This window comes from Caloenas nicobarica, chromosome 2 (genome assembly GCF_036013445.1).
Source record: "Caloenas nicobarica isolate bCalNic1 chromosome 2, bCalNic1.hap1, whole genome shotgun sequence".
NCBI lineage: Eukaryota > Metazoa > Chordata > Aves > Columbiformes > Columbidae > Caloenas > Caloenas nicobarica.
Genome location: NC_088246.1, coordinates 165,664,170 through 165,684,513, shown reverse-complemented (window position 1 = coordinate 165,684,513; position 20,344 = coordinate 165,664,170). Strand labels below are relative to the sequence as shown.

Below are 20,344 nucleotides of genomic sequence, written 5' to 3'. Positions count from 1 at the left end.
CTGGCTGGCGTACCCAGGAGAGGTTCGGGACTGATCCAAGCCCCAGAAGGCAACAATTAGTTCAGTCTGAAGACACAACCCTTAATGATTTTGCTCAACAGCTCCTTGTCCATTGCTGCAAACGTTTCCTTGTTGCTTTCATCAGTGTTCACGCTCCCTAACAGCAGAACTCATTTTCTTTGTCGAGAGGTCAACTGTGTCCCCTCCACTAACGCACGCTCTGCAAATGTAACACATCGTGTTTGCTGACAAGTTCTTGTACAGCTCTAGCCCGACCCTTTCCAGCTGCCATCGCATGACGGACAGCCTGGCCTGCTCCAGCTCCTCCTGTGCTGGTGTCAGGCACGCATGGGGATGACCCTCCTGGGACGCGAGTGAACGTGCGTCTGGGCCAGGGACAAGTCCCAGGTGGTCTCAGAACAGCGACTCTCCACGCAGCCACTCATGCGCAGCTGCTGCACACACTGAGGATTTGTGCTCTTAACCAAATCACTGCAAACTTCAGTCGAGCTGTCGTGACCGCCAGCGCTCTGAGCTGCGCACGTGCAGGTACTGCTCAGCTTGATCTGTAATGAAAGGAGGTCACACAAGCCTGTTTCCACAGGTCAGGAACACGCACACAGTCTCTGCGGCTCGGTTGGCAGTCAGAAGGTTTACCATGACTCTGAGCTCTCATTTTTACTTTTCAAGTTTATTTTGACTAAATTTCAGTTTCTGTTCTAGCATGAAAAAGAAATATTTCAAGAAACACGAATTCAGTCTATTCTACTGCCTTGCCTTTGTTCAAGCATGAGTAATAAGAAGCTGGAAGTCATCTGATGGCTCCAGCCTCACCGGTCCCTAGCTCCCCACATTTCAGTATGAAAACAGCAGGGATAGACAGGCTTCCACGTCAAACAAGCAGCTGGGTTCCATCTGGTTGCTGTCCTTCCTCAGAGCTGCCCTGGCAGCACAGGAGGTGGAAGGTCTCAGGGCACTCGTTATGGGAGAAGTTCCTCAACAGAGACTGGACAGAAACGATGGAGAGAAGTGAGATTCGAAATGTCAGGATAAGTGTTTTCTAAGACTGACGGTAAAAGTGTTTGTGAAGAGAGGAATGTACCACAGACTCAGAAGAGAGAGTCAGGTAAGGACAGCTTCAGCTTCATTCTAGTGCATCCTTATTTCTATCTGAAGTCTAATGAGAAGCCCTTCCTCATTCCCCAGCTCTACACCCAAGAATTAGAAAAATAATATCAAGGCAACCTAAAGGACAAGTCCAGGAGAACCTGGAAACAAAAGTCTGAAAAGCTACCCCAAACCTAGGTTTAGCATCAGGGCTCATCTTGAATTAGCTGTCTCTCAAACCCAACATCTCCACATGGCAAGTGCACAGCAGCTGAAGGAGCTATTCTGCTGAAAAGAAAGAGCTGGAAAAACCTGCCAATTTCTATGCTGAAGAAATTCTGCCCAGCCCACTTCCTTGAAAATTATTGATACTGGGACATGTCTGACACGTGTGGGTGGTACTGAGCTGCCAGTCTTGTCTTACCGAGTTGCTGAAGCCTGGATGCTCCTTCCGTTTAGTCTCTCGATCTTGTACTCGACTCCTTCGATGATGACACTGGACTGCACGCTCATCTCAGGCACCTGTTTTACCATCTCATCCTCTTCTGCCTCTTCCTCCAACAGAAGAGTACGTTTCTGCTGCAGTTTTCGAGCTGCCAAAACAAGACAGACTCATAGCACAAAGCACTCGCTAAACCCCCACAAGGATGCAACTTCTGGGCAGGTCCTCATGCTTATTATCCCTGCAAGTTTGTGCTGGTTTAAGTCTGTACCCTCTCCATGGGAAACATGCCGTTGTTTCTCCTCTGCTCTACTCATGCGTCAGATATAAGAAGCTCTACACCGTTCCCTCAGCCCCTCCTTATTGACTAAACTTCCATCCCTGAACACTGTGCAGAGCAGATCACGCCGAGTGTGCCCACTGCCGAAGAGGAAGCTGTGTGCAGATCTTCTGCCCCTTTGCCCAGTGCGGACAGCCCAGGAACCCACACACGGTGCTGAGTCTGATCGTCCCGCTTGCCCGGGAGGGACGAAAGCCCAAGTTCTGGCGATGGGCTCCCACACATGTCAGTGGGCACCAGACACGGGCGTCACCAGAGCATCGGGGACAAAAGGGACCAGACAGCAGGCTGCTCTCGGCTGGTGACCGGTCACCAGCCGTGTTCCTAGGGCTCAATCCTGGGCCAGTGCTGCTCCATATTTTATCGATGATCTGGATGCAGGAGCTGAATGCACCATTAGCAAGCTTGCTGATAACACTGAACTGGGAGGTGGTGACTCTCTCAAGGGACATGAGGCCTTGCAGAGGGATCTAGAGAGATTGGAACACTGGGTGATCACCAGCAGCATAAAATTTAACAAGCACAAATGCCAGATTCTCCATGTGGGACAGAGTAATTCTGGACACAAGTATAAATTGGGAGAGGAGCAGCTGGAGAGCAGCCCTGCAGAAAGGGCACTTAATATCTCATCACCTTTTAAAACAACTCTCAAGCAGGAGGAAATCACATCAAAACACTGTAACAGTAACTTCCCCTGCTGTTGCAAGCCCTGTGCAACCTCAGAGCAGCACAGGAGCAATAAAAGCTCTGCTGTCAGGTACTACGTAGGGATGCCGTGGACAACCCCAGGTTGCTGCATATCAGCCTGGGCAGCTGATAAAGAAACATCACTATTTGTGGCAGCTTTTTAAAATTTCCTTGAAGCATTCACCAGCTACAGGAAACCCTGAGAGCACAGCACGTCCACCAGCCCACACAGAACAGGGAGCATCCACAAACCTCCTTAACGTTCACTTTGGGCTATTCCCAGGCCTTATGAATAACCACCCACGGGTTTAGGAAGTGCTGGATTTCTGGTGTGTGTGCTCCCTCGTGCCTCCCTCAGAGAAAGGATTCACTTAACAGGCCCGATTTCCTTGCAAAATTCCAGCATACCTTCCTCTTCTTTCATTTTCTTCAGGTCATCCTCTCCTACCAAGGAGACGCGCTTGGGAGGTTTGTCCATCTGCTGCTGCTTCACCTCGATTTCGAAATACTTCTGCCTCTCGCGGAAGGATCGCTGCTCAGGGCTGTGCGGGGCCACCTGCGAGAGCCACCGCGGCACTGCCGGGGCCACCAGCCCGTCCCTGCACCGCCCCACACCTGTCCCAGCCACCGCGGCACTGCCGGGGCCACCAGCCCGTCCCTGCACCGCCCCACACCTGTCCCAGCCACCGCGGCACTGCCGGGGCCACCAGCCCGTCCCTGTACCGCCCCACACCTGTCCCAGCCACCGCGGCACTGCCGGGGCCACCAGCCCGTCCCTGCACCGCCCCACACCTGTCCCAGCCACCGCGGCACTGCCGGGGCCACCAGCCCGTCCCTGCACCGCCCCACACCTGTCCCAGCCACCGCGGCACTGCCGGGGCCACCAGCCCGTCCCTGCACCGCCCCACACCTGCCCCACACCCTTGTCCTCCTCCCTGTGCCCACCCATGCTCCCGGCTCCACACCTACGGCCCCAGACGCCCGAATCCCCCGCGAGCCCCATCCCACCTCCAGCTCCAGCCGCCAGAACTCACCTCCGGGGCACTTTTGGGATTCTCTGTGCTGGTCTGACCAGGCAGCTCCTAAGGACACAAAGAAACACGCATGCTCTCAAAAGCAGGTTTTCTGAAAGGCAGGTTTTCTGAAAGGCAGGTTTTCTGAAAGGCAGGTTTTCTCCCCGCACTCCTGCCCTCCAGCCAAGTGCCACAGCACAGTGGCACCCCAGCCGTGAGCCGACGGGCTGGTTCACCAAACAGCCCCAGAATTAACACAGGACAGCGTCACTGCAGGCTCGGCAACCACCAGTAATAAGGGTTTATGTTAAATTGAGGGAGAAACAGAAACAGATGGTAACATTGAAAAGGGAAGGAACTGAAAAACCTGGGCAAACAGGTGAAGAACAGCAGCAGAGGGCTCAGCTTAAGATGGAGGCAGCTTAGACTTTCTTTAAATCAGACACAGCTATCAAAAATTCACTTCTGAGAAGTGGAAACACTGTCAGGAAAGAAAGCAGTTTTTACCAGACTAAATAACAGAATATTGGATGAGCAGAACTACACGAGGCAGAAAAAGAAACTCTTCACAAAATCCACCTGTGAACCAGAAATCAGAAACTGCAAGGGTAAAATGTGAACTGCCAAAAAGTTACTAAAAATATGGAAGTTTTTTAATTATACAAAAGAAAGGAAACACAAGAAAAGAGCAAGCGAACAACCTTCAACTCAACTTTCTTCAAAGTGCAAAAAGTAACAAAGTTTTAATTTTGTGTAAGGAGCAAAATAACAGAAAAAGGAAGAAGAAAAAAAAGAAAAAAGCTTCTAGCTAAGAAGCAAATGTCTGGAAACAGAAATTATTGCTGCTAACACAGAAGAAAACCTAAGAGCTCAATACACTCACCTGCAGGAACAAGATAATCACTGTTCAACAGCTCTGAATGAAATGGCTTGTGAAACTGCAAGTCTGACAAGCACGGATTTTCAATTGACTTGTTTAATTGCGCTGCAATTCATGTCTAAAAAATAACTAATATGTTCTTAAAAAAATCAAGCAGCAGGCAAAACTAATTTAAGCAGCGGAGCTATCAGTCTGTTCAATTTCAACAGGACAAATATTCAGAGATTTATATAATTAAACCAAAACTAAATAGAAAATATTAAAATGGAACAGGTGCAATGAAGATTAATCTAATATGCTCCTTTAATAATATAAATAATTTTTGAAACAAATGAACTGCATAGATTTGTCTGAGACTTCAAAGATCAGTTTTGTGACCAATCTTGCTTAACATTTTAATCACCAAATTTGGCTCAGAAACCAGGAAGGCGGCCGGTCACGAGTGGTGTCCCCAGGGCTCAGTACTGGGGCCAGTTCTGTTTAATCTCTTTATCAATGGTCGGGACGAGGGGATTGAGTGCACCCTCAGTTTGCGGATGACACCAGGTTGGGTGGAGTGTTGACCTGCTGCAGGGTGGGATGGCCATACAGAGGGGTCTGGACCGGCTGGGTCGATGGGCTGGGGCCAGTTGTCTGAGGGTCACCGAGGCCGAGTGCCGGGTCGTGCACTTGGGCCACAACCACCCCACGAACGCTGCAGGCTGGGGAAGAGCGGCTGGAAAGGAAAAGGCCCTGGGGGTGCTGGTGCCAGCGGCGGAACATGAGCCAGCGTGTGCCTAGGGGGCCAAGAGGCCACAGGATCCTGGCCGGTACCAGCCCTGGTGTGGCCAGCGGGACCAGGGCCGTGACCGGCCTGTGCTGGGAATGGGGAGGCCAAACCCGAATCCTGGGGGCAGATCTGGGCCCCTCATGCCAAGAAGGGCCTTGAGGTGCTGGAGCGAGTTGGGAGAAGGGAACGGAGCTGGTGAGGGGCTGGAGCACAAGTGTGATGGGAGCGGCTGAGGGAGCTGGGGGTTCAGCTGGAGAACAGGAGCTGAGGGGAGACCTTCTGATCTCTGACCTGCCTGAAAGGAGCTTGGAGCCAGGGGGGTCGGGCTCTGCTCCCCAGGAACAAGCGCCAGGAGCAGAGGAAACGGCCTCAAGTTGCGCCAGGGGAGGCTGAGGTTGGATCTGGGGAACAATTTCTTCCCCAAAGGGCTGTGGGGCATTGGAACAGGCTGCCCAGGGCAGCGCTGGAGTCACCGTCCCTGGAGGGGTTGGACAGACGGACATGAGGTTCTCGGGGACAGGGGGCAGTGGTGGACTGGGCAGTGCTGGGTTAATGGTTGGACTTGATATTAAAGGTCTTTTCCAACCTAAATGATTCTATGACACAAAGGTTGCCCTGTTTTGCATGGAGGACGAAGATGACCTCCAGAGGCCTCATCTAGCCTGAATGGCTCCATGATTCGAATACATGGAGGGGAGAAGGAATAGTTCCAATTAAGTTAAAAGATCAAAATCTAATTAAAAGTTCCTCAAAACAGGTTTAGCCTTACCCTGAAAATTCTGAGAGTTTCTTTATATCATAACAGCATGGTTATACAACAGCATCCCAATGTCCAGGGAGAATAATGGTGACACAAAATCCAGTGAACTTTCAGGACTTGCTGTGTGTACGGACAGGACTCTGCAGGGTGCCCATCCGCAACACGAACAGACTCAGCTTCCAAGGGGACCTCAACACATCGCTCCTTCACAACGGCTTTTTTTGGAGGAAACACCTCGCTACTCCCTGCTCGCACTGCCCTGGCTCACCTGCAAAGCTCCGTCTCCCGTTTGTGTCACATCCTCCAAGCCAGCGCCACTTACCTGTGTCTCGAGCAGAGGGTGTGACAAGGGCACTGCCGCAAAGGTCTTGTACGCTTGCTTGACATTGGTGGGGATCTCGTCTGGAGAGGGTGGCGAAGGTGGCTTTTGCTATGGGGACAAGGGCAGAAGGTAAAGACAACCACGGATGTTACAAAAAATCAAACATGAGGGAAACACAGCACAGCAAAGCCTCAAGAGTGGAATACATCAGGGGCAGCTCCTGCGGCCGCGGGCAGAAACGTGAGCAGCGTGTTGTATACGTGCTATACATAGCAGCATACGGATCACAGCCCGTTTCACCTCTAGGATGGTGGGGAATGACAATTCTGGTGCTACAGATCCTCACTGACGGGACCAGAATTTTGTGGCGGATCCCTAGGCCGAGGGGCCGTATTGCTGTCAGAGTCCTTAAGGATTTCCACCCAATTCCACTCGCACGTGCCCACCTGAAACAGTGGGTTTTTGGTGCTGGAACAGGACAGCTACACAGTGGACTTTGACCCCTATGTAGGGTTGGACAAGCCACTTTTAGTTTATTAGAAAATTAAAGTTAAGCCCTGGCATTTTGTGACTAAGGGAGCCTTCTTAATGGGAAGGGATCTAGTACTCTCTCTCTTTTTTTCTTTGTTCCAGTGGCTATTATACTTCTGTTTATAAAATGACCAATGTGTACTTCTGTGTACTTCAAGGCTAATGGTTATGGTCTCCTAAACCAGAGCGGCAACCCATTCAGGGATCTACGATCTGGAGAAGACCTGTCTTTGATCTCCAGTTTCCCCTTCACAGAACTCCACTTACTCAGAAACATCTGATAAGGTCCAAAAGGACCCTCCTATTGCTCGTCACTTGTCTTTGCTGGTCTTTTCCTCGCCCATCTGCACCATGACCCCTCCTGTCACATTCAGGGAGGAAGAAGAGTTGGGATGAACTGCTCAAAGCATCACAGAAAATGAAAGGGAGTGGGGGTGGAAATGACACCACCTTCCTTTCAACTAGAAAGCAAATACCCTTTAGTTGCTTTATTCCTTGAATCCCTCTGGCTGCACTAACTCAGTTTCAGGTGTTTGTGGTTCTTTGCCCTGGACTGAAGATACATTATGTTGTTTGATGATGTTCCCTTCTGCATGGGCTAAAGAACAGCACATCACGATCAGAAGAGATTGTAAAATATGTGAATTTTGGCTGATTACGTGGGATGCGCTGACCATGACTCTGCTTGTCAAGAGTACGGGTTCTTACCTGGGGCATCCAGACCGATGCATTTAAAAACCAGCCTTTGCTAAGGCACGTGGTCTTTAAGCTACAACATCCCCACTGGGAGGGTGTGTTCAGCCTACACACCAGAAAAAGCGGCACTAGAGCAGCCTAGGGCAGACAGACAGAGCTTAGTGAGGAGGAACTGCGGGCCACTTACAGAGTTCTGGATACTGAAGCACAGCTCAGGTTGCTGGAAGGGGTTGGGGCTGTCCCCATCCTCCGAATTATGTGAGGCAGCATTTTGTCGCACTCGGGCAAGAGGCTGAATGACGCCTGGCTTGGTCTGCTCGTGTCAGTACCACGCAACGGGGAAAGGCAGAGGAGGAGGCAGGGGTGAGAGAGAGAAAGAGAAATGAGCAGTTAGGGCAGCGAGACGTCTCTGCCATGCACGTGAATGAGACAAATCCATGCACCTGAGCTCAATTCCTCAGCTGTGCTGCTGATTCCAGCCATGAGGCTGGGAGAGCTACCGAAGCAAACACCAAACAAAGCCCCTGGTGCGAGTATTTTGGACAGGCAAAGAGATTCAAACAAGTCATGGTCACAACAGGACCAGCGGGTTACAGAGAAGCCGGGACACAAGGAAGAATTTGCTGTACAAGAAGCCGCTGCAAGGGTGAGAGGGGTATGAGAATGTCAAAGCTTGGAGAGTGTGAGCATCATGAATGGGAGATGCCGTTGGGAAACATCAGCCAGGAATGGGAATTGGCAAAAGCTGAGGATGAAAATGAACTGAAACCCAGCTAGGGCTCCAATCAGAAATGCAGATATAAGAGTCTGAGATTTGTCCTGGACGTCATCACTGTTGGATGCTGTGTGGAATTGAACAAAACATCTAATACTAAAGAGTGTAGAAGCAGGAATTGAGTAAGCCAGCAAAAACTACCTGAGTGAAAGCTGCACGGGTAAATGTGAATAAAAGCTGCAAAAACACTTGCATCAAGTTTTCAAATTGACAATATTTAGACTTAGTGCATTTGTACAAACTTGAGGTATAGTGGAGGATGGAAGAAGACAGAATAAGAACCGACAGTGAGACTTGCAGGGCTGGGAGGGAGCACACACAAGAGGCAATCTCCACGTGCTGGAGAACGCAGAGGACACTACAATAAGGTCTTATGGCGGATGTACTTACCGATTTACTGTCATCCTGCGATGTAATGAAGTTAATGGAAGCCTGAAAGTAGAATAAAACATGTAAATTTGGAGACCTTACAGGAAGCCTTTAGTTTACCTTGCTCCATACAAAAAGAAATATGAAACTCCCAGCCCCTGCCCGCCATGTACAGGGAAAAGCGCCCATGCCCACACTAACCCCCGCCAAACCTCCTTCTCCACGAGGGGAACAGTCCGGCCCTCCCGCAAGAGCTTCTCCCGGTTCCTCTGCGATGCGAGGAGGCACAAGCAGCTCTGCACATCTCCAGGCACCAACCCCTCCCTCCCCATCTCCGCTGCAGCTCGGCCGGTCCTGGCCCCGTTCGCCCCCCTGCCCCGGCTGCTGAGCTCGAGCGAAGCCACCAGCGTCCCAGCGTCAGCGGTGCCACGGCAGCGGGGCGAGCGCACGGGGCTGCTCTGCGCAGACCGGGGACGCGGGGCGAGGGCAGCGGTGCCGGGACAGCAGGAGCAGCAGCCACACCGCACACCAGCAGCACTTACAAAGCGGGTCTCCCTGCCCGAGAGGTGAGCGGGACGAGGGGCTGCAGGCGTCTGGAGAGGGGCAACGCCAAGGAGGACCATCGGGAGAGAAAACGAAGAGACCAGGTTTTCCGCGTGAGAGGCTGCGACAAGCACCGTTCCCAGCACGGAGGGTTGTGTGACTGGAGCTGCCGTGTCCCCGCGCAGCTCCCGGCCGCGGGGAGGCCCCCTGCCCTCCTCGGCACACACAGACCCACCGCAAGCGCCGCCTTCCCCCCCAGACACCCGCAGAGCTCTGGCCAGGCCGGAGCAGCGCGGCACAGCCCCAGGCCACAGGATTCAGCTGCCCTCAGTGATTCTCCCAGAGCTCTGAAATAAGCCTATAAATCTGGCTGGACTACGAGATGTCAAAAGCGAAGACTTTACATCAAAAATAGATGGCAGCAGAGAATTAAGAAATGCAGTTCCTTGGAACTTCTGTGCCGGAGCACCAACCTGAAGGTCAAGTCTCCTGAATCCCCAGCAAAAGGACAAGCCCCAAGGGCAGTGATTGCCCTGCGTCCTTCAGGATTACCTGTTGGACCTGTTCCATTTTGTGTAACATTCACTGTCCAGAGGGAACTAAGCCTACCACATGCAGCCTTACCTGACGAGCAGGAGGCTGCTGCGGAGGGCTCTGATACGAGAAGTATTGAATCATGTGAAGGGGCAGAAAGCTCCTGCACAGAAAGCAGGGTCGAGGACACCAGGAGCAAGACCAGCGGCCCAGCACCGTGACACCAAGGCATCTTCAAGAACGACTGCCAGAGTCACTAATTCATAACAGCCACAGACCAAGGGAGGAAAAGAGCTATCAAAATGACACATGGACTAGATCTCAGAAATGAAAGCAGTGAGCAAACCTGCTGAAGACATTACAAGGCTAAAATAAAGGATAAAGTAATGAAATTGGCTATAAATGCTTTAAGAAATTGAAAGATTATCACTTGGCATGCACGTCTCTGAACAGAGATAAAACAGAAAAACAAAAAAAAGCTGTATAGATTATTCAATATGTGGCTCAAGCTACAGAGAATTCATGATACAAAAAACCTGAAGTGATAGAGTAGACAAATTACAGCAAGTGCCCCCTAACAGGGAGTTTGAGACATCCAACTTAAAATTGGAAACACACTCCTGGGGTGCTCTGAACTCCATCGAATGCTTTAGTGAGATCCTGTCTGTTCTCAGAGCCCACGGGGAAGAAAGTGAACAGTTTCACCTGGAAAGTTTCCCCTGCCAGAGCAGGAAGTGCGATGAGGAGACAAAAGGGTCACAGTTGCCTCAGGAACGGGATGGTGACAAGCCGTGAGACTCTAAGGACAGACAAGTCACCCTTGAGCAAGCCCATCCGGAGTCAGAAGAGCAGGTGACATGACTGCCAGAGCGCTGCTGGTGGCAAGGACATTGGCACTGAGCCCCCATGCCAAAACACTGACAAACGCAAGCAGCAGGGGCACCAGGAAAGCTGCCTGTGACAAACTGGAACAAGGGACACTGCGTCACCAAGGCCGAGTGCCGGGTCCTGCACTTGGGCCACAACAACCCCACGAACGCTGCAGGCTGGGGAAGAGCGGCTGGAAAGGAAAAGGCCCTGGGGGTGCTGGTGCCAGCGGCGGAACATGAGCCAGCGTGTGCCCAGGGGGCCAAGAGGCCACAGGATCCTGGCCGGTACCAGCCCTGGTGTGGCCAGCGGGACCAGGGCCGTGACCGGCCTGTGCTGGGAATGGGGAGGCCAAACCCGAATCCTGGGGGCAGATCTGGGCCCCTCATGCCAAGAAGGGCCTTGAGGTGCTGGAGCGAGTTGAGAGAAGGGAACGGAGCTGGTGAGGGGCTGGAGAAGGAGGTTGAGGTTGGATCTGGGGAAGAATTTCTTCCCCAAAGGGCTGTGGGGCATTGGAACAGGCTGCCCAGGGCAGTGCTGGAGCCACCATCCCTGGAGGGTTGGACAGACGGACGTGAGGTTCTCAGGGACATGGGTAGTGCTAGATTCAGGTTATGGTTGGACTCGGTGATCTTGAGGGTCTCTTCCGTACAAATGATCCTATGATTTTATGATCCAAATACTAGTTTAAAAGAAGTGAGAAAGAGCAGTCAAATATTGGAGCTGCCATCTAGAAAGACATAGACTTTCCATCTCTAGAGGTTTTTCAGAATTTAACTGGACATGGCCTTGAGTAACCTGACCTAACTGGACCTCTTCCAAGTGTGGTCTTTGACCTCCCGTTCTGCATCATTCCACGAGCAGCTCCACAGCCACCCCTGGGGATCTGGGCTTCTTTTGCAAGTAAGAGCTGAGGATCTCTAAAGACAGGGCAAATTAATGTCTTGATATCTTTCTGTTGTAGAACGAGGAGTACTACCTCCACCACATTCCTTCTACACAGAAAGAACCCAATCTCAGATAAAATTCGCACTTTGGTAAAAGGAAAACCTAGAAACAGCCCAAAATAAACCTCCACTCAGTACGCAGCTGCTGTCAGAAAAGCAAATAAGAAACCACACACAGCTAGAACAGAAAGCACTGAAAGAGTATTGCTACAATGAATAGTGTCCTCTTCTAATCCTTTTGTGTCCCTGGTGGTGACTCAGTTTCAAAGGATATAAGAACTGAGGGAGATGGGAGACAGGCCAGGGAAGAAGCAGCAGATGGACCAAGCGGTTGTGCAGTGCGGATCCGCCGTCCTGTTCGCTGCTCCCTTCTCCAGTCACTGCTGATTGTCACCGCACCCCGAGACGATGCAATTCACCTCACCAAGCTGAACTAACATAGCGAACACGCAGCTTTTGTCCAGCTTAGAGAACCGAAACGGCTCAGCTGAACACGGGGTAAGTGCCAGAGGTGGTGGGACCAAAGACTTGAGCGCAGCTGCACTCCAGAAGGAATGCGACAGACACAAAATAAAGTGCAAAGTACAATTTTCAGTTCATTCCAGCCCCTAATATAAAAAACAATAACATGTAATGACTGTGAAGGGAAACTTTACAGAAATCCGTTTAATAGTATTTAACTTCAAAAGTCTCAACTAACTTGTGAAACCTACTGCCACGGGATGAAAAGTGAAATGAAAGACTTAGCAAGATTTAAAAGAAATGATCAGAGTTGATATGAGAAACAGGAGCAGCTACTGAGAACAGGTAATGCTTACCACAAAAAAAAAAAAAAAAAGTTACAAGAAATGAAGAAACTTCCCGTTTCAGAGTGAAAGCCGGGCTCTAACTAGAGTTTCAGAAAACCATTCCCCAAGGGCAGGGTAACCCCTGTGTCCTTCGGAAAAGGGGGTTCCTGCAGCAGCGCACACACGAGGGGTCTCTGGAGCCTGCACAGCGATGGTTTACAGACCTGGGGTCTCCAAATCCCGACTGCTCCGTTTCTTCTGACATACCGGCTGCCAGAATTAGTCTCTGTATAAGGCACCGGTGGGGCCATTCTCAAAAAAAGACAGAGTACTACCATTCGGTAGTCATTCCAGGCACCCTGCTGCTCATTACTCTCCAAACCAAGTTACCCCTCAGAGAAATAACTTTCCACTGAGTTTTTGACCAGCTAATTATACTCTTGTGTCTCTGAGACATCTGGAGGAGCAGAGTCTTCCCCTGGTTCTCTAGGTGCCCCCTGTGAAGGACACCCCTCCACCCCAAAGCTATCGCTCTGCAGATGGAAACCGTGCTCAGCTGCCCCTGGACGGGCGTCCCCGCCTCTCCCGTCCCGGGGACAGTCTCACCTGATGGTTCCCAGGAGAATAGGGGGTTTCACGCCTGGAATTTCCTGTCCCAGACTCGCCTGCAGGAGCCTGAAAGAGAGAAGACAAAGCTCAATGGTCACCGTACAGCAGCAGCTTCCGAGACCAGCACAGGAGACCACGACGTCCAGCCCGAGGCCACCACGGGCCGCCTCACCGCGAGGGAGCAGAGTTAGCACCGGGCCCAACAGCAGCTGTCACACAGCAGAAACCTGCAAAAAGTGCCGGGAACAACAAGGGAATGACACTAAACACTGGAACTGAGATCACACCCACAGACCCTGCAGGGCCAACTGAACAGGTTAAAGCCTCCTGCCCCGTAAGACGCCGGGAATCCTGCGCCCCAGGTTCTCCACAGCCCTGAGCCAAAAGAGCCGCCCCAGCTGAACGGAGACAGGACGCGTGCCCAGGCCGCTGGTGCTGGCCGACCGGCAAGAGCTCTCTGAGGGCCGGAGCAAAGACGGGGCCTGACCCCCGCCAGGAACCGGCCGTCCCCAGCCACAGCCAGCTACGGCACAGTCCCGGTCACCGCCTGCACTCTGCCCACAGTGTTCAGGAGCACAATTCGGAAAGTATTTTAGATGCTTAAAGATGGAAACGGGTCATTTGGGATTTAGAGAACTGTTCAAGCAAATCCAGGGCTCTGCAATCATTAATACCATACCCATGCACTAGTGAGTCACGTTAACTTGATTCAGGTCAGCCTTGGGCAATTGTGTTTCTACCGACCAAGCCAGGAGATGGGATCTGAAGTTTACATCGGAGCACAGGCGCCTGATCCTCTTCAGCACTGTCACGACGGAATGTGGCACTATCGGCTGACCCACCTCACACGTCTTGCTCCGCAGGTCTGCCCTGTGCAGCACGTGCGGTTCACAGCCCACCAAGGACGGAGCTTTCAACGCCCTTTGCCAGGAGTTCGGCTCCCTCACCCCACGGACACGGCTGCTCCAGCTCAGTGTCAGCACAGGACAACACGCGGATGGGGAACTGAGCCCTTCTGACAGCAACGTGCAATCAGATGATCTCCAGCTAACCCGCCTCCAGACTGAGGATGGCCGATGTGGCACCAAGTCTGCCTTCAAAAGGGCCAGCGCTTTGACCACTGCTTTTTCGATCCTCTGAGGCTGGATGTCTGTAATGTCCAAACCACGGCCTTTGTCTTCTAACATACTGAGAGGCTACAGAGGTTCAGCTGCATGCCTCACACTCAGCCTACACACCTGTGGAACACACATTCTCACGAAGGAACTGGGCTACAAACATCTAAGAGAACTACAGCTGGGTGTTGCTTTGAGTTTTTGTCTTCTGTGTGTGGCAGCTGTTTGTGGTTTTTTGCTTCTCTTGCTTTTCAGACCTCCCGAAAGGCTGAGAAAGGAAGAAGGGGAAAGTGGTGTGGTGCTAATCTGGAATATAATATCTTTGGGTCTAGTCCTTGCTCTGCCACGGGTATCCTGTGCAACAGTGAGACAGTTAAATACAGACTTCCAAGAGCAAAAATCAAAGTTCTCCCTTGAAGTCTGAAAGTCCAGATACACCAAAATGTGCCACTCACAGCAAGCCCCAGGGCTGCAGATGAACTGTGTCAGCTGCACTGCCTCTTAGAGTCAGAAGTCTAAAAACGGCTGTGTTTGTTCGGGCCCAGAAACATCAGCGTGATGCCACCACCATTCTCCTACAAGCCCTGCCAGCTCCCCGCGGTGACAACCAGCGCACACAGGGACCACCGCGCCCTGCCCCACTCCTGCCCGCAGCGAGACCCGGGGGCTGCTGACGCCACCACCGCGTCCCGCAGAGGAGCTCAGCAGCGCGCTCGGCGACAACGGGGAACGTTAGTGGCTGGAAGACAAGGGACTGACGGTCTCACACACCACACACGAGAAGCACGTGTTAGGTGGGATCAGGCTCAGCAGGACGCAGGCGGCCCCCACGGCGTGACCACGTGCCACACACCGCATGCCAGGGCTGCTTGCCTTGGAGTACAGGTTGGTCTTCAGCACTCCCCCCTTGCCGTAGCCCAGGGGCGGCCCCCCCAGGGCCGTGCCCCTGCGGTTGGCCACCACGAAGGGGTTCTCGCTGAAGAGGATGGGCTGGGAGTCGATCAGACACTCTTGCTCTGGCGTCTCTGGCGTCTGGTCCTGGGACAAGGGGCAGCCCGTGGGATCCTGCTTGTCTCGCTGGGGCTTTTCTGCCCCGCTCGTGCACGTGTCGGGTGACGCGGGGTCCTGGGGGTGGGCGGTCACGCTCCCGACGGGGCCCGCAGCCGCGTCTGGGGACGAGTCCCGGCTGTCCTGCGCCACCGGCAGCGGCGGCACGGCCCAGGTGCCCTCCATGCTGGAGCTGGCCTTATTATACTGAACGAGCTGAGAGGAAAACAAAAGGATCAGAAGGAAACACAGAGAACAGAGTAAAGGAGAGGAGGGAGAAAATACAGAGCAGCTGGTGCTGCTGAAGGACAGGGGAGAGAACGCCAGTACTGATGCCCACACGACCATCCCTTCCCTCTCTCCACCACCAGTCCCGGGATCCTGAACGGTGCTTCCAAGAGCGGACCTGGCTGTCAGCACGTGAAACACACCGAGCCGACGGGCACGAGCGCTCCCTGCGCCCCCCGCGCACCCAGCCTGCGCGGCCGCTGCTCTCCAGCAAAACCCACCGCAAACACCCGCACCAGCACATCTCCCACCTCACCGCATCCCCAATTCAGCGCCACCATCACGCGGATACATCAGCTGTCTCACCCCAGCGTACTCTCAAGTATTTCCAGCACCGTCACACAGAATAACACCTCTCACCTTGCTCAAGTGCGTTTCCATACAGTTACACAGTTATCACCACGCCATCTATCCCATGCAGCTCCGTCACACCTGCACGGGCAAACCCGCTTTTGTGGCCCCACTTCACCGTAACACACACCAACAAGTAACAGGCAGCTGAGGAACAGCGAACAGCACAGATCCCTTTGGGCGCTCACTGAAGCAGGACTGGAACACAGCTCCAGTTCTGCCAGCGCCCAGCTGCACCCGTCCGAGACGAAGCACTGACCTTTCCTCTGCCAATACCATAAAAGAGACACGGTTACCCCAGCCAAAGCCTTCTCCAGGGCAGCAGAGATAATCAGAGAGCAGCGATCAAATCTCCTTCTCTCCAAGCGCTGGCCGGGGAGCAGGAAGACCCGTTCTGCTCAGAGCGCGTTCCCCAGCTCCCGTGTCACGGCGGCGTTCACAAAAATAGCTCTGGAGGGCTGGGTGGGCTGTGACTACAATGGCAGCTGAGAGGCCCTGGATTCCTGAGGCCCAGCCCAAAGCAGCGGCTCACACAGCCCTGGCTCCTATCGGATTTCTTCAGACACTGGAGGCCGTGCTACCCTTAGAAATTTTGCTATTGTAGCTATGTGCCTTTCCAATGTACAAAAAACCTCAAAAAACCCCAAACCAAACAAAAAACCAAAACCAACCAACAAAAACCCCAAAACAAAACATGTCCAAATTCCAATCTTTTTTTTTCCCCAGAGTGCCACAAATTACACCAGCAAGATGTAGCACTTCATGTAGTGCACATGAGATTACGCCAGCCAACAAGAGCTTTCAGGACATGCTCTGTCCATTCGGACGCAGTAACGACACCGCTGCCAGCAGCCCAGCACCACACATCGGGCCCCGACGCTGCTGCCGCCCTCCCTGCCCAGCCGAAGGGCACGAACACCGACCAGCCATTCCAGCTGGTCCCACCACCACCACGACCTACTCTGCTTTGCAAAGGGAGAAGTGAACAAGACTTGGAGGGCACTGTGGAGCTGGCCATCCCACCAGGACCGCCTGCGGTCCAGCGATGGGGAGCTCGGGTCCTGCTTGTGCATGGGCAGGGCTGGAACTGAGCGTCGTGACTCCGCAGCTCAGCCTCCAGCGCCGCTGCAGCCGCTGTGCGCTGCGGCTGCCGCCTCCCTCTGCCGCACAGGCGGCTATTTCTGTCAGACAAGCAGCGATTTCTATTTCGGGCAAGCAAAGATTTTGGCAGTGCAATGTGCTCTTCCCAGCCTTGCCTCTGTCACTCTGGTCTAGCAGCCAGGACAATCGTGTTTCACCCTGCATCCAAGACAAATACAGAAGAAATGCATTTGCGGTTCTGATCCATCACTATGCCACAGAAGCTGAAACAAATCTAATTTTAAATCCAATGAACAAGTACAGAGAAAGAATCAGTGGCTGGAAATTGCAGAGAAATACATTTAGACTAATAAGCAGAGATCGTTAATTAACTAACCATAGTGACACGCTACTGAGAGATGTAAAGTCTTCTCCACTTCTTGTAGTCCAGAAAGCAAAACTAGATTTTAAACGTTTGTTGTGGCTAGATGCAGTCCGTCACAGGTATGGTTTTCAAGCCTGCACCGTGTCGAAGACAGAGACTGTGCCAGCTCTTTAATTACTGCGATGGCAGCATCCAGACATTGCTGTGCACCGGGCACCCTGCAGACAAGCGACTGGGAAGCTGGTGCAGCCGAGAGCATCAGACGAGCATTCTCATGCAGCTTTCAACTGGGATTTTTCAGTTGGGGTTTTAACAGTATACAAACAAAACAGACTCACGTCTCAGTACGCCTGTTAAATCTTGCTCACTAAAGGACCAATACAGGGCAATACAGATTAATCCAAGATAGACAACCATCTGCCCCCTTCTTCAGGGGCAGTTCTTGGGGAATCCTCATGACAAATTCCACGCACAACCTGTGGCTGTGAGGACAGAGGTCGGCACCTCCTGCTCAACAGTGTGAGGAACAGCAGGGCCTGCAACACCAGACACGTAGACACTGCTCAGAGAATGTTCCTGGCGAGAAAGCTGGCATGGAGACGGGAAGAAAAACACTGTGGGAACTGGGCATTTTGTAAGGCAGTCAGAGCGTCTGGAGACAGACAACGTGTCAACCGGACCGCCTGCTTTCTCCCGGCCGGACCGACCCGTGCCCAGCAGCCCCGAGAGGGGCCAGTGGCTCCCGAAGGAATGTCCGTGGAGCCGTGTCTCCCCATCCCACCATCCGGGCAGAGAGGCCATTTCAAACAGAGCAAGGACAGGGCTGGCAAACGACAGCTGAAACAAGAGAATCACGGGCCCCAGTTGGCCCTCCCCCTGAAACAGGACACTTATAGATGCCGCCCGTGCGCTCCGGCATCCCGGCGCGTTCAGCCCCGCGTTCCACGCCTGGCGTTCCTGGGCTGACAGGCGGCTGCGGCACGAGCTGCAAACGACACCGGGGCGTCCAGCGCACAGGCAGCTGCTGTGTCGGGCTGGCTCTGCCCTTCTTTCCAGCTGCTAAGTTACACTCAGAGATGCTAAAAATACGTTAAACCTTTGCCTGATAATACTTTTCTGTGTGAACAGCCAGGAGAGAAAACCCAAAAGCTGGGGAATATAGGGAGGAACAAAATGAGACAAAGCTGGAGAAAAGCAGGGCTGTAATCAGTGTGAAAGCAGAAAAGCAAGAGAGCCTGAAGTCAACGAGAGGACATATGAACAGAAGAAGGACCTGCCTGGATGGAATGAGGTGGAGACAGTGGAGGTAAAAGAGATGATCCTGAAACAATGGAATGGGAACGCGGAGTCTACGATCAGAGCAAAGGGAATGGTCTTGCTGCAATAGGAGGTGAAGCCTGAGGAGTGTGAAGAAGCAGGCAGAAACCCAGTGCACTAGGCATGATGCAGGGAAGATAAAACATGACCAAAGGAAGCAAAGAGGTGAGGCAAGGTTTTAAACAACACAGGAGAGACAGATGACTTTGTGAAGTTTGTGCAATCTGGATTTCTCTTGGCTGAGCTGCCACTGTGTATCAGGGACTGCTCCTCCCGGGGCAGGAGCACCCAAGGCTGTACCAGGACTGAGTCATGATACACAGCCGCTGACAGCTTGCCTTTGGCAGTCCTAGATGGATCTTGACTTTAATGCTTTTGTTATCAGCACCCCGCATCCCTCCTCCTTTCTAAACACCATCCCACAGCGAATTTGCAATTAAGGTGCGCGCACAACTCTGTCAGAAAGAATCTTCCCTCCCTCCTCTGCAGCTTTCAGCAGTTCCTTCCTTCCACAGCCCCTCTCCTGCGCTCCCCCGCCACACGTGTCCTCCTCTCCTGCTGGGCCATCCTTTCTCCGTGTTTAGGACACTTTTCTGTCTCGGCAATTACCCGGGTCGCTTCCCTTTCCAAAATGCCAAGCGATCCGGCTCCCTGCTCTCCTCAGTTTCTTGTTCTCATCTTTCTTTTGTGGCTACCTCCCGTTTCACACCGAGTCCGACTCTACCGCCGTCCTGCTCGCCGGTGTCCCTGTGCAGGGTGCCGCCACCGCGCGCAGCGGGCGCAGGGGACACCCCGCGCGCCCGTGCCCCAGCCCTCACTTACGGAGCGGTTCCCTCTCTGCAGGCCGCTGCTGGGCAGCGCAGCCAGGGTCCGGTAGTCCAGCCGCAGCGGCTCACTCGTGGCATTCTGCAGGGGGCGAGGGGAGGAGAGGAGAGAAACAAACACCAGGAAGAGATCAGGCCAGAAGTCAACTACATCCATTAGAGACAGCAATAAAAAGGAAACCACCCCCAGCAATAACCCAGGCTTATCTCCAGACTCTGCAGGAAGTTCCCACTGATGGAAAATGAACCTGGAATTGTTCCAGACACAAACATGGCAGAGGCTTGAGAAACACTGCAGAAGGGACGTCGTCACTCTGGGTCCCCACAGGTGCACAGGTCCCCCCACTGCTCCCGCCATGCGCGCACACGTCCGCTCCCGTATGCGGGGAGAGGAGAACGCGACATACCTACCGGTGTCCGCCAAAGAGCATCTGAAAGGCTTACAGTCTGGATTTGGAGACATTGGGGAAGGCATATCTATAATTCCTCTAGAGAATCATAGAACCATAGAGTGTCCTGAGCTGGAAGGACCCACCGATCATTGGTTCCAGCTCCTGTCCCTGCACAGGACACCCCACAGGTCACCCCGTGGGTATGAGGACGGTGTCCAGTCTCTTCTTGGACACTGTCAGGTTGGGGCCGGGACACCTCCCTGGGGAGCCTGTTCAGTGTCCAGCACCTCTGGGTGAAGAACCTTTTCCTCATGTCCAACTGACCCTCCCTGGCACATCTTCTGCCGTTCCCTGGGGTCTGTCACCAGTATTTTTTCTCAACCTTAACTCACACTCATTGTATAATTTTGTTTGATTTCACTTCCCATTTGCATTTTTCGGCTTTTCTAATTCTAGCCATTGTTTTTCACCATTCCTTCCCCAATCACATCACAGATTTCTTAATTTCTGTTATCTTCTCTTATACTCGAAAGTATTTTTTTGGGGGGCAGGAGGGGTGGACTATG

The 20,344-nt window shown here is 52.8% G+C and overlaps 1 protein-coding gene across 2 annotated transcripts in view; it reads right to left on the bottom strand.

Annotated features, from left to right (window-relative positions):
* Positions 1-20,344, bottom strand: part of SCRIB (scribble planar cell polarity protein) — a 116,641-nt gene that overhangs the window by 17,491 nt on the left and 78,806 nt on the right. For both annotated transcript variants that reach the window (XM_065627253.1, XM_065627254.1), the window contains exons 28-37: positions 19,385-19,468; positions 14,968-15,357; positions 12,977-13,045; positions 9,234-9,284; positions 8,713-8,754; positions 7,735-7,860; positions 6,321-6,428; positions 3,611-3,658; positions 2,985-3,132; positions 1,532-1,700 (exon numbers count right to left, since the gene is read on the bottom strand). In XM_065627253.1, coding sequence (XP_065483325.1) covers positions 1,532-1,700; positions 2,985-3,132; positions 3,611-3,658; positions 6,321-6,428; positions 7,735-7,860; positions 8,713-8,754; positions 9,234-9,284; positions 12,977-13,045; positions 14,968-15,357; positions 19,385-19,468 — 1,235 coding nt within the window. The remainder of the gene's footprint in view (positions 1-1,531; positions 1,701-2,984; positions 3,133-3,610; positions 3,659-6,320; positions 6,429-7,734; positions 7,861-8,712; positions 8,755-9,233; positions 9,285-12,976; positions 13,046-14,967; positions 15,358-19,384; positions 19,469-20,344) is intronic.